Source organism: Syzygium oleosum, unplaced genomic scaffold (genome assembly GCF_021117445.2).
Source record: "Syzygium oleosum isolate NSW1041296 unplaced genomic scaffold, Sole_v2.1 Sole_v2.09, whole genome shotgun sequence".
In the NCBI taxonomy this organism is placed as follows: Eukaryota; Viridiplantae; Streptophyta; class Magnoliopsida; order Myrtales; family Myrtaceae; genus Syzygium; species Syzygium oleosum.
In genome coordinates this window covers 9,988,418-10,001,452 of record NW_026607493.1, presented here as the reverse complement: position 1 = coordinate 10,001,452, position 13,035 = coordinate 9,988,418, and the positions used below count along the sequence as shown (strand labels likewise).

Sequence of the window (13,035 nt, the reverse complement as noted above, 5' to 3'; positions counted from 1 at the left end):
GGCGGGGCGGCGAGGTTTTCCTCGCCGGCGATGGCGATGGCAAGCCTCGCCGAATCTAGTGAGGTCGAGCCTTGCCCATGGTCGATGCGGCTTGACCCTCGCCAACCCAGTGCGAGGCCGCCCTCGCCAGCCCAGTGTGAGGGCGGCCTTGCGCTAGGCTGGCGAGGGTCGAGCCCCGACCACGTTAGATCCGTCAAGGTCGTGCCTCGCCCAGCTGCTGACAGTCGCGGCCACTAGCGAGGGCGAGCCTCACCAGAGGCCGGTGGGGCTCGCCGGCCCTGGCCTCCAGCTGCTCGTTGGACCGGCAACTGGCTGGAGGAAGAAGAAAAGAAGAAAAAAAGAAAAGAAAAAAAATATTTAAAAAATTCGAAAATATATTAAAATATTATTAAAAATTGTTCACGTCATCGCCGGCAGTACCATGTAAGCCAGCCAACGTCCACTTAAGCAAAATCCGATCAAAATTAACTGGAAGGACTGAATTGGCACAAAAATAAAAGATTTAGGACTAAATTGACATAAAAAAAAAGGATTATAACTAAATTGGCATCAATACAATAGCTTTAGGACTTTTTTTGATACTTTTCCCGCTGGCCCCGACCACCTCTGCCCAGGTATCAAATCCTTCTCCTTCAAAGAAATAGAGGAAATGATAGGTTCTACTTTGAGTTATCGTATCGAGGGAATGAAGATGCGCTTAGTAAATCTGTTCGCATTGCCGCGGTCGAGGGTTGCTGAGAGCGTCTTCCTTCTTGGACAGCCATTTTCAGCTCGTTGCTGTACGAGGCCTGCGAGCGGATCATCGACCCGATCTACGGCTCGGTCGAGCTGCTCTGGTCGGGCAATTGGGCCCAGTGCCAGTCGGTCGTCGAGGCGGTGCTCCAGGGCTCCTCCCAGTTCTTGCAATCGCCTTCACTCGACTCCACGGGGCCCCACCATAAGAACTGCGATGTCTGCCACGACTGGAAGACATCCGGCTCCGGAGACCTCCACAAGATCAGGACTGGGACCCGGTTCAAGCGGTCATCGAATCAGGCCAAGCCGAAGACGGAACCTGACGAGCTGTTCGGCGGTGAAGGGAGCAAGTGGATCTACCCAGGGCCCATCCACGGGGAGACGAGCCACAACTCGTGGGTGATGCCTACGGCAGCAGTGGTGGCGAGTCGGGACACCGTGGAGGCCGAGAGGATCTCCTTCGAGGAGACCATGGAGGCTACACTGGCAAACCTAGGCAAGCCGAACCGGATGCTGAAATTCGACCGGCCGGTGGAGGAGAGTCCGGAGAGTCAACTCCATTTGGAGCTAAGTCTGGGCATCAAACCGCCGTCACATCCGAGGGAGCTCGAGTTCAGCCAACATTGATCTAAGTGGTCGGTTGTGAGACGAGAGACGAGCAGTTTTGAGGGCCAGGTTGATGCCGGAGCACTCCTTGAAGGCCATTAATTAAGTTACCTTGAAACTAGTAAAACTTGGAGACAGTCAACCAACTATATATGTTTCTCATATTTTCAAGGTTTAGTGAGTCCTTATTTAATTATAGTTGTTTTTTAGTAAAACTAGTTTTGTCTTTTTGTCTTTCCAATGAGTGATAGTAATTACTCATGCTTGGAAGGTTGTTCCATGCTCATCTATATAAGCATGCTATGATGAATGAAAAGACGCGACTTGGTTGATTCATAAACTATTTGAGCCTTTGGCTTGAGAACAAGAAGTTTTTCTTGTTTTGCTCTTTATCCCTAGGTGGATTCCTATGAGTGACGAGTATTACTCTTGTCTCTTAGGTTGATAACCTATGAGTGGCGAGCGACCTATCCGTTAAGTTCTCAATTGTGTTACCTCATACTTCTCTATATTCTCTTTGGTATCAAATTGGTATTAGAGCAAGGTTCAATGGCTGGTCGTCATCGACATGGACCAAATGTCGAGTCTTCTATAGCTTGAGAAACAGACCTGCAAGACGTGGGGTGGATGATTTAAGGAGACAAGTGCAGAAACTATAAGAGTGTTTGCAACACTTTGAACTTTTGGAACATGATGATTCGTATCATGATTCAGATGATGCTCTCTTCAATAAAGAGGATGTTAACCCCTTTGCTGGTACTTGAAGTCATGCTTCAAGTGAGGAAGGACATCCTCGATGTCAGTATGGAATTTAGCAAAATTCTTATGTAAAGGTTGATATTCTTGAATTCGAAGAGAATATGCAATCGAAAGAACTTATGGATTGGCTGCATGCTGTAGAAAGAGTTTTTGACTACAAAGAAATTCCAAATGATCAAAAGGTGAAGCTAGTCTCCACCAAGCTCAAAATGGTGGAGCATTTGAAGAAACAAATAGATCGTGAAGGAAGAAGCCATATCGTAACTTCGAAAAAAATGAAGAAAGAATTGAAGAAAAAGTTCTTACCGATAAACTATTGTCAAACTTCCTTCCTCCAGTTTGACAATTTCTAACAAAAGGAGCTATTCGTGGAAGAATATATAACAGAATTTGATCACCTTATGATGCTTTGTGATGTTTCTAAGCCAGAGGAGTAAATTGTTGCTCGTTACATCGGTGGACTTTGATCAGAAATCGGTAATGTTATCCGACTTCAACCTTATTGGACTTCTAATGAAGTCTGTCAACTTGCACTTAAGGTGGAACGACAACTAAAATAAGCACTTGGTAATAGCTCTCGGTCTTTGAACAAAGAAGGCTATTTCAAAGGGGAGAGTATCTCTACTTCTAATACTTAGGCAACCGCTTCAAAGTCACTTCAAAAGAATGATGGAGCACCAAGTGTTTCCAGTGCCATATTGCCTCCGATTGTCCAAATCATAAGATTGTCTCTCTTGTAGAATAAGAGCTTGAAGAAGACAATCATGAAAGCTCCCCTAGTTCCAATGAAGGGTCGGAGGAGGAAGACGAAGTTACCTATAGAGATAAAGGAGAGTCTCTTCATTGGGTCTTGTATGCTACTCCTAGTGAAGACGGTGCTTGGCTTCGCAATAACATCTTTGACACTATATGCACTTCTCATGGAAAGGTGTGCGATGTTAACATTGATGGAGGAAGTTGCGAACGTAATGGCTAGCGAAACGGTGGAAAAAGTAGCATCTCAAGACGGAGAATCACTTACAACCTTACAAGCTCTCTTGGCATCGCAAAAGGAATGAGGTAACTGTTGATAAAAGATGTCTTGTTCAATTCTACATTGGAAAAAATATAATGATGAAATATGATGTGATGTTGTTCCCATGGATGCTTGCTTATTGGGAGGCCTTGGCAAATTTGATAAAAAATCCAAGCATGATGGGTTCAAGAATACTTACATTTTTAAGAAAGATGGAGTCAAAATCAGCTTGGTCCTTCCAAAATAGAGAGAACCCTAAACCATCTAATGGGAAGGGAAATAATTTACTCTCTACATTTGAAGTTGATTGTGATGCTTCTAATGTGGCAATTGATGCGATTCTTAGCTAATTGCATTCTTTGGTTTTGCATATCTTTTTTCATCTTATTTTCTTTCAAATAACACCACTTCCTTTTATTTATATTTTTTAAAAATCCATTTTTTAATTCTTTTTTCATTTTTCCTTTTCTTTCTCTTTTTTTTCTTCTTTCTCGACTAGTCGTCAACCACATCGACGGCCGACAATCGGCCATAGGCGAGGTTGAGCCTTGCCCGAGATCTCTAGAGCCTCATAGACATTTGACAACCTCAAGCCCCACTTAGCTCGCCTATGACCGGCAATAGGCCAAGGAAGAAAAAGAAAAAGAAAAATAAAATTAACTAAAAAATAAATTAAAAATTCGGATTTTTTTGGTAATTTTTCCTAAAATATCAAATCGGATACGAAATGACAAAGTATTTTCCAGTTCATTTTCATGTCCCAATTGAACAACGGAAAATATTATCATTTTCTTTAAAAATGTCATTAAAAAAACATTTTCCGAAAACTTCACATTTTCCGTATAATGGGAACCAAAGAGTGAATTTTCCATGATGAGTTCAACAGTTCTTAAAGCTTACGCAAAATAGTTTGCTTGACATGCATGGCACGGTAAGCTTGTCTTTGTATTTGCATAGTGTTTTTGGAGTCTGCCTTCATATCTTGAGACTACGAGAGGCTATTTCTAGCCTATAATTTTTATGGGCTTTGGGTAACTATCCATTCCTACGAGAATGGATGCCATTTTTTTTTTTTTTTTCAGCTCTGTCGAGGTGGGGTCACTTGTTAAGGAGAAAATATTCCATGGTTTACAATCACCACGTCATATGCCTACGTGGTGTAAATATTCTCGCGTGGATCCATTAAGAAATTGCCACGTGGCGTCTGACGTGGAGAAAGAGAAAGCCTTATCATGAAGACTCTCTCCTCTGAGAAAATATTCAGTGGTTTATTATCACCACGTCACATGCCCACGTGGTGTATATTTGCTTGCGTGGATCCATTAAAAAATCGGCACGTGGCATCTGACGTGGAGAGACACGGAGAAAGAGAAAGCCCTAATGGGAGGCTCTCTCTCCTCTACACCCCTACTCCCGCTCAAAGAAGACCTGGGGAAGGCACGAGCATTAATTGTTATCCTCTCTCCTCGTTCTTTTTCAAGTTTGAATGAAATGTCTCTCCCTCACTTTCTGAAACTCTTCTCCTTCCCAGATTGTTTCTCTCCCTCCTCCTTCGTCTTCGCTTGTGTTTTTTGCTTCCTCCTTCCGGCGAAAAGCGAACGGCCTATCCCCTCGTGGCCGTCGGCTCCGCTACGTCGCCGTCGCCTCCGCTACGTCGCCGTCGCCTCCGCCTCATGGTCGTCGGCTCCGCCTCGTGGCCGTCGCTTCCGTCTCGTGGTTGTTGGCTCCGCCTTGTGGCCGTCGGCTCCGCTCATCGCCGTCAGCTCCGCCTCGTCACCTCCGCCACGTGGCCGTCAGCTCCGCCATCGCGGACATATTCAACAAATCTCAGTTGTTTCAGCGTTGAAGAGGATGTCGAGTAGTCGGGGACTTTGACATCATGGATGTCACGCCATGGCCATTAGGTGCTGCCATGAACGAGGGTGAGGACAGGCGAAGACAAAGGTGGTGGCGAAGGAGAGGGCTGAAGTTGGTGTTGCCGTTGAGCATGCGAAATGGAGCCTTGTAGCAGGCGTTTGCTTTTGTTTTTTTCTTTTGGTCAAACATTCCTTTTGTTGAGTTGTTGAGTTTTGTTGAAGAGGTTTTGCTTCTGTTCACGGATTTGTACTAGATATGATTAGAACTGATGAGTTGTTGAGTTTTCTCTTCACCAAATGATGCCTGTTTTCACTCCATTCCAAGCTCTATAGGGTTGGCTAAACGAACCTATTAATCTCTACCTGACAAAAAATTTACTTCTCCAAAAATTTTCAAAGGTGTAACCCACGATAAAGCTCCCCTAAAATCTCCCCGAAAGCAGTCAATGTTGGCTGAAGAAGACCAAGCGATGAACTCGGAATTTAATCAACAAAATGGCAGGGAAAAATCCCACATATACACTTCACCATCTTCTATCACATGACTGCGGTCTTCCACCATTGTCATTTCAAGTTTCCAAGAGAGAAGCCAAACAACCCACCCACCATATCTTTAAAGCGTCTCCTTCATTTCCCCCATGAAACATCCCCATTGCAGTTATGGATTTCAAAAAGCTCCCATTGGCTTCCACCGAAAGGTAAGAGCCTTTCGTTTAGGAATACTAACATCGACCGAGCATGCACACCATCATGTGTTAGGAACACGCAAAACGCGGAACTTTTCACTCGAGATGGCAAAAGAGGAAGGAAAACGAAGTGCCCAACTTCTTGAGAACCACTTCTGGTCCGAAAGTTTGAAAATTTGAGCTCGATGCGCTTGGCTTGGGCGAGCTAGAGACAGAGAAGAGGACATTGTGATCGGCCCTCTTCAACAAAATATGAAAGGAAGAACAATTTAGTGCCAGAAATATAGTTGCAAAACTAAAATCTTATTCAAATTGTACAAGGTACAGATTAAGGAAAAAATAAGAAAAACTAGTGATAAATTCTAGTGCTCCAAACCAGAAATAGAAGCAAAACCTCTTCAACAAAACTCAACAACTCAACTCCTCAACAAAATGAATGCCTGACCAAAAAAAAAAAAAAAGCAAACGCCTGCTACAGGCTCCATTTCACATGCTCAACGGCAACACCAACTTCGTCCTCTCCTTCGCCACCACCTTTGTCTTCACTGTCCTCACCCTCGTTCGCTGGTAGCAACAACGGCCATGGCGTGACATTCATAATGTCAAAGTCCCCGACTACTCGACAACCTCTTCAACGTTGAAACAACCGAGATTCGTTGAACAACGTGCCCGTCGTTGCGGCGAGCATTGGAGTAGCAACGGACGCCGGAGCAGAGGGCCAAACTTGATCGAACACCTTGCGTGCATATTCAAGGCAACCCAAACCATGATAAACCCGGACAAGTTCCGCAGCTAAACTTGCTCATTGTAAGAGTCATTGACAAGATCTGAGCATGGACAAACTTGACTTCGATAATGTCCTTAGAGAACTCTCGCAGAAGAGACGAAAAACGACTGGCAGGAGCATCTCCGAGTGAAAGAGAACAGGATGAGAACGTAGAAGAAAAGGAAATTCTAGAGGGTATCTTCCAAATGAGACGAAGGATTTGGAACGCCGGAGCAGCAATGGATGCTGGAGCAGAAGGTCGGAGGAGCAAATTTTTAGATCGAAGGGAGAGATCCAAAATTTGAATTAAGGAGAGGGAGAGAGAGAAGGGCGTCCATTCTCAGAAAAGGAAAGAACGAGGAGAGGGAGAAAATAGCAATCAATGAAGAGAGTCTCGCATTTAATGCGAGGTGACTTGCTTAGTTTTCTTTGAGGCAATAGGTGCTCAGAGGAGAGAGTCTTCATGATAAGGCTTTCTCTTTCTCCACGTCAGACGCCACGTGACGATTTCTTAATGGATCCACGCGAGAATATTTACACCACGTAGGCATATGGCGTGGTGATTGTAAACCATGGAATATTTTCTCATATTGTTCAGACACCTACATCATCATTAAAAATGAAAAGAAGAAAATGGGGGTGGGGGAATGAATTGGATCGGGACGAATAGAAATGGCTCTAGCTTCTTAGGAAGCTTCGGTAATTCGGCCTTTGCTCCTCAACCTCCAATTGAGTTTGACTCCGTGGCTTAAAGCACATCGACCAAAAGGCCCAGATTCGGCCTCCAATTGGGCCCATGAACATAAACGAGCCTGGCTGTGGCCCCGTAAAGCTCAATACGGAGGTCTGATCCCAGATATGGGCTGATGCAACTGCCTGTCAATGGCCATTGCCATTTCTAGCCTGTGATGAGACTAGAGATGGGTAGTAACTTCATCAGTGGCTTGCGCATGCAAACAATTAGGGACAGTTCCAGGTGTTACACAGACAACTCTCACAATCATCCATCAAAAGCTGCTGCTCCAACCATAGTCACGCCATCTCCAACAAGAACTACCTATGATTCTTTACAAGGAAAGATCCAACTCACATTACCAATTCACTTTTCCAGCCAACCAATTATCACCCTTAACTAAAAATTTTCCAAGGAAAAAGCAATGAGCGTGCAATGCGGGTTAGACATAACTGTTACTTCCGGATACAAAACCACGTAGACAGCCTCAACTATCCGACACCAACACGCTTAACTCACCAAATTCAACAAAGCATATTAGGCAAGTCTACCTCAGTTCTGCACTGCTTGGCGACAACATGCGATTTACATCTCTCCTTGATCTCGGTCTGGGAAAAATTACCAGAAAAACTACTAGTAATGGAATTTAACAGCTCTCCTGGTTATCTGTTGTGAGTAGTATGACACAAACATTGCTAGGAAACAAGTAACGAGACCAATGAGAAAAAAATGAAGTTGAGATTGAAGCACTCGCCTCGCACTATGGCAGCAGCACCAGCTCCATAAGATGCCCTTCTTAAACATATACATCTGTCAATACAACCCAGTAGACTTAACATGAAGAGAATTCATCATATGCAAGAAAACTTTTTGTGCTAAATTGATAAATTCCCGAGGAGCAGAACAGACAGGTGAATTGGAATATTCACATGGAGGTGATCCTGTATGGCTGTTGTTCTGGAAAGGTTGATCTAGCGAAAGTCAGCTGTCATTGTAGAACAATACAGACAGATGAATAAAAGATCTATTCAAAGAATTTTGTAGCAGCAAAGACATACGGCAGAAACAACATCTTCTAACACATAAACTTATTGAAGCAAGCATTGCCAAAAGAATTAAAGACTAAGACCCCCTGATAAACGCAGGTTTGAGAAAAGAAGCACGCCATCCAACTAGTGCTGTCAAAGATGAAACTGCTCCATCAATTGCAGGCCAATTGACTACCTTCATCACAGCAATAAAAAGAATATTGTAAACCACACCCAAAAAGAAACTAACGGTATAACAAGAAGACATCGCAAAAATAAGCTTTCCACTCTTTCAGAGGCATTAAATTGAAGAATCCCTGCACTCCCAAAGCCACCATCCAGTGGATCTTCTAGAAGCATAAGTACAAAAAGAGCCCCCTTCAAAAGATAAATACAAGACGAGGGATGTTACAAATTCACTAAAAGGAGAGAGAGGCATTTTCAACTAGAGCACTTAGGACTTCAATCCTTTTTTTCTGAATTTGGACGGTTCCAACAACAGGTAAAATGGCAAAGCAGTAAAACGACTGGAGCTTCCATGAGGCAAATTTTAAATTTTAGGTAAAGAGGTACGAGAACAGGCATGGAGATATAAAGAAAAAGGAACTCCACATCTTAATAGGAAGAAGTCAACTCAAAGATAGAAGAGACCCTATCCGTCAGTTGATGCCACGAAGGAAAAAATGCTGACATATCATCATTCAATACAAAGCCTCATAACTTAGTTTGTCTTACAACTAACAAGGAATGGAATTTCAGGGCTTCTGCTCCTCCCTAAGAAATCTAAACAGTCATCTCAACTTCTGTTAGATGGATTAACCAATACCGAGGGAAGAAACTAAATGCAACCCGCCTTCTCACAACAACAGAAGCATGAGTTTATACAAAAGGAATCGAAAACCTTTGTCAGATCATTGCATATTCAATACCTTAAGGGATTTAATTCTCATAGGCATGAATACCTAGTATCGCTTGCATCTCTTCATCTGTTAGTAAGCTCTTGAGTACTAGACATAATGTCAAGAAATCATGATGCGAACATCATTTATCAGAAAAAAAGACAGTTGCATCAGAACTTAATTTGACTATTACTTTTGCATATTTACACAAGTTTGAACCCGTGATGGTTCAACCAAAAGAAAAGACAAGAAAAAGTTGGGAACCAACTTGCACACCTTGCAAACTCAAGGGAGGTGTGAAGATGTAATAGTAGTAAATTGTTCGACCGGAGCAGTTTCCCACTGTTACTACCATCAACAATTCCTCTAGGTTCCTGCCAAGGACAGAAAATGCAATTATGCATTCCTGCAGTTACTCTTCCTGCAGCGAGATAATCTTTCTGGATGCCTAAAAATCAAAGCAGGAGGTTTAAAAAGACATCCATCACAAACAAATCAAATTGTTCCAGGGAGCAATGGCAGGTTAAATTCTTCGTCCAAAAATCCAATCTGGCCGCAGGCAATCATCTAACAACAGTATGCAGAGGGGGAAATGTCGGCATGAAATCCTTAGAAGTAGGCAGTGGAACTTCACAAAACCAATCATGTTCAAGGGCTTCATCTGCTGTTATTCTCTGCATGTGGAAAAAAGAAATTGATAAGTACGGACAACAACGGCGTACTTGTAAGTTGTAAAGCACAAGCTTCACGAGAAATACCATCTCTGGGTCATATGTCAGAAGCCTGTTCAGCAAGTCAAACCCCGATTCGGAAAGAACAGTAGTTCCAGTAAAAGATGCAGCTGGAAACTTCTTTCGCAACAAATTATACCTGAAGAGTACACATCATATTCAAACAATGAGATAACATGCTGTCTTAAAAAGAGCCACAGCCAAGCACTAGATAGAATACCGTGAATACATAACACTTACGGTTGTTTAACAAAGTTTGCTTTTGAACCAGGCAATTCAGAGAATCCAGGCCATATTTTCTCACTGGGTGTGCCAAGAGTCCTGAAAATCTGCAAAGCACAGTTTTCAAATAAGAAAATCGCTGAACAAAGAGTTTGACAAAACAAGATAAAGGACCTATTACGCCTAAGTTTCTACCTTGTCAAGCTGATTGACTTCACTATTTCCCTTGAATAGCGGTTCACTGGCCAACATTTCAGCCATAATACACCCTATTGACCACATATCAATTGCTGTTGAGTACTGTTTTGCTCCCAATAAAAGTTCGGGTGCCCTGCACATCAGAAAATACTGCCAAAGCTCAACCACAATTGTATACTGCAAAGTTCAGAAGTACCAATGTGTTCTGCATGAAAAAAGAAAAGAAAAGGCAACTACAATGTACAAAAAGGAACCATAACATGACTAAGCCATCTCTATCTCTATGTACCCAAGTAGAGTCCCAAGAAGATCGAGCTTAAAATAAACAAGTGCAGGATTCTCTAGGCTGGCATATTGGAAATTACAATCTTTAAAGCAAATGGAAATTTGCAAGAAGAGCACTAAATTAAGTGATGTGGAATAATAGATGTTCATGAATTCCTAAGTATTATTAACCACTAATTGGTAACATGCTACTTGGTTCTTGTCATCCTCAAGAAGTAAGAATGGCCCAATTTCCCACACATGTTGCGTGTTTTTATTATTAGAAAAGGCATGAAGCTCACCTGTACCACATGGTAACAACCAGAGGAGTATATGGCTTCAATGGGCTCCCATACTGTCTTGACAACCCAAAGTCACATATTTTTAGCTCTCCCTTGTTGTTTAAAAGAAGATTCGATGTCTTAAAATCCCGATGAAGCACCCAATTATCATGGAGATACTTGACACCCTCCAATAGCTGAAGCATCAGGCATTTGACTTCACTTGTACTGAAAGGACGCTTCCTTGTTTCCATCAGCCCCTTGAGATCGTGTTCCATGTACTCCATGACCATAAATATACTATCAGCATCACCCATAACGACTTCTTTAACACCTACAACAGAAGGGTGATTTAAAGACAGTAAAATGTTTATCTCTCTCAATGATGTTAGGGGAAAGCCGCCGTCAGAGTCCTGTTTGTTCATCTTCACCTTCTTCAATGCCACTATTTCCCCCGTTTTCTTATCCCTTGCACGGTAGACAACACCATAAGTGCCTTCATTGATCTTGTTCAGTCTTTCATATTCGAAGACACTTCTGCAAGAATCAAGCATGTTTATACTTCGTCTTGCAGGCAACGAGGACGCTTCAAACACTTGATGCTCTCTATTGCTCTCATCATCGGTGTCATCCTGGTTGTTGTCTGCATTGCTAAGATAAGTGTGGTCAACATCCATGACGACAGCTTCACCACCATCTTCAGATTCACCTACACTTGCTCTACCAGCCAGCCCAATCTCATCAGATCCAGAGGACCTGGTCCGATGAACCGAGCCTCCTGGCAGAAACTCCCCACTCTCTGGACTTGACCTATTTGTGACCAATGCTCTATTATCCAGAGTCATTTCTTCATCGTCGGATGCACAGATAAGTCTCGGTGAATCACTATCGGATGCCCATCGTGACATTGAGATGTTTCTCTCATGAACAAATTCTCCATCCTCGACCATACTGTCATCTTGATCACCACCCTCACTTTGCTCCTGATGCAATGCCAGAGCCTTGCATCCAGACCCATTCATAGATATAGATTGATCACCCATAGGAAGATCAGATCCATGTACCTGATCCAATGAGATAGAGGAGTTCAAAACACAGCCACCTGACTCATCATTCGATGACATTGTAGATGGAGCCATGGGAGGGCTTAAAATAGTGCTAGCTGAAACCACTCTGTTCTTGGACGATATCCTGATTTCCCTGTCCTTGACGTCCCATAAAATCGGGGAGAACTTCCTCTTCTTCTCAGGGGGAGGCTGGACACCATCTCGGTACAATTTGGCACCACTCTGCACCTCAACAAGCTGATGCTCCTTATCTCGATTCTTGGACTCCATCTTGCGCCCATCATTCCGCTTAGCCACATGGCCACGGTGCAGGCTAAATTCGCTGCGACAAGTTGCGCGGACCAAATCGCGACCATCCCTTCTGGAGGAAGAGGAACAATCCAATCTCCTAGAGACACGGGATTTCCCTGTTGCCATATTGTTTGCAACCACAACCCCCTTTATCAAAAACCCACACCGACGTCTCAACACACAAAAAATAACCCACGATCCCCCAAACCGACAGCAAAAATGAAATAATTGAACGGATCACCCTTTCAAAACCCAATCATAAAAATCACACAATTCTACGACAGGAACCTAACCAATAGCCCGACCCCACTTTTCCTTCTTCTTTTTTTTCCTTTTCCCTCCGGTCAACAGCAGATCATCTAGGAACCTAGTTGCAATCTAAAAGTATATGAGACAGAACACGAAACGGAAGCTGCAGATCGGACGTCAATCGGCAACGGAGAGACAACCGAGAACCGATTCGGACAGATCGGCAACGAAACCGGAAAGGAAATCAGTAAAAACCTAGACGCGAAGACACGAGGCTTTCGGACCGTCGCTCCTTCGAAATCCGCAGGTACTGAAGGCCTTACCGGAGGATGAAGAGAGAGAGACACGCAGGAGAGGCGTCGCGACGATGAGGATCTGTACCGATCGCAATCGCAGGATGCTTCGAGGGGACGACGAAACCCTAAGAGAATCTTCGTCGACTCAACGCGTTCAATGTGCTTCCTTCGATGGACGGCACTACTTTTATTGTCCCGTGTCGGGTCAAGGTCGGTGGCTCCTCCTATTTGTCCTCTTTCGTTTTGCTCCCCAAATAATGTGATATTCCCGTTTTTGACCCCGCGGCGAAGGTGAGATCATGGGCTTGGGCCTTGTTTCATTTCTGCCGTACTTGGGCTTATGGGCCTTAACT

General features: G+C 43.6%; 2 protein-coding genes across 6 annotated transcripts; one reads left to right on the top strand and one right to left on the bottom strand.

Annotated features, from left to right (window-relative positions):
* Window positions 1–30: 30 nt before the first annotated feature.
* LOC115667090 (LOB domain-containing protein 42-like) lies at window positions 31–2,158 on the top strand. Its single transcript, XM_056314742.1, has 2 exons — window positions 31–39; window positions 742–2,158. The coding sequence occupies exons 1-2, from the start codon at window positions 31–33 to the stop codon at window positions 1,360–1,362; spliced, it is 630 nt and encodes a 209-aa protein (XP_056170717.1). The 3' UTR covers window positions 1,363–2,158.
* Window positions 2,159–7,503: 5,345 nt separating this feature from the next.
* Window positions 7,504–12,857, bottom strand: LOC115662118 (cyclin-dependent kinase G-2). 5 transcript variants are annotated; one of them, XR_008817155.1, is made up of 7 exons: window positions 12,710–12,857; window positions 10,801–12,253; window positions 10,232–10,367; window positions 10,055–10,143; window positions 9,842–9,953; window positions 9,360–9,757; window positions 7,504–8,562 (listed from the first exon to the last, which is right to left on the bottom strand). XR_008817155.1 is itself a non-coding variant. In XM_030584324.2 (5 exons), exons 1-5 carry the CDS (start codon window positions 12,261–12,263, stop codon window positions 9,647–9,649), a joined length of 1,911 nt encoding a protein of 636 aa, XP_030440184.2. In that variant the 5' UTR covers window positions 12,264–12,703; the 3' UTR covers window positions 9,249–9,646. The 5 variants fall into 5 exon arrangements, 1 of the variants encoding a protein (XP_030440184.2); XR_008817153.1 differs by lacking the exon at window positions 12,710–12,857 and having other exon boundaries at window positions 10,801–12,703; XR_008817154.1 differs by lacking the exon at window positions 12,710–12,857 and having other exon boundaries at window positions 7,504–8,380; window positions 10,801–12,703.
* Window positions 12,858–13,035: the final 178 nt, after the last annotated feature.

What these genes read in the sequence shown, in the direction of transcription:
- LOC115662118 (XM_030584324.2), bottom strand. Translation starts at nt 12,263, where the DNA reads ATGGCAACAGGGAAATCCCGTGTCTCTAGGAGATTGGATTGTTCCTCT. An exon ending in AAGTCAATCAGCTTGACAAG is followed by an intron (nt 10,144 to 10,231) that starts GTAGAAACTTAG and finishes TGTGCTTTGCAG; the next exon opens with ATTTTCAGGACTCTTGGCAC. An exon ending in GCAAACTTTGTTAAACAACC is followed by an intron (nt 9,954 to 10,054) that starts GTAAGTGTTATG and finishes TGTACTCTTCAG; the next exon opens with GTATAATTTGTTGCGAAAGA.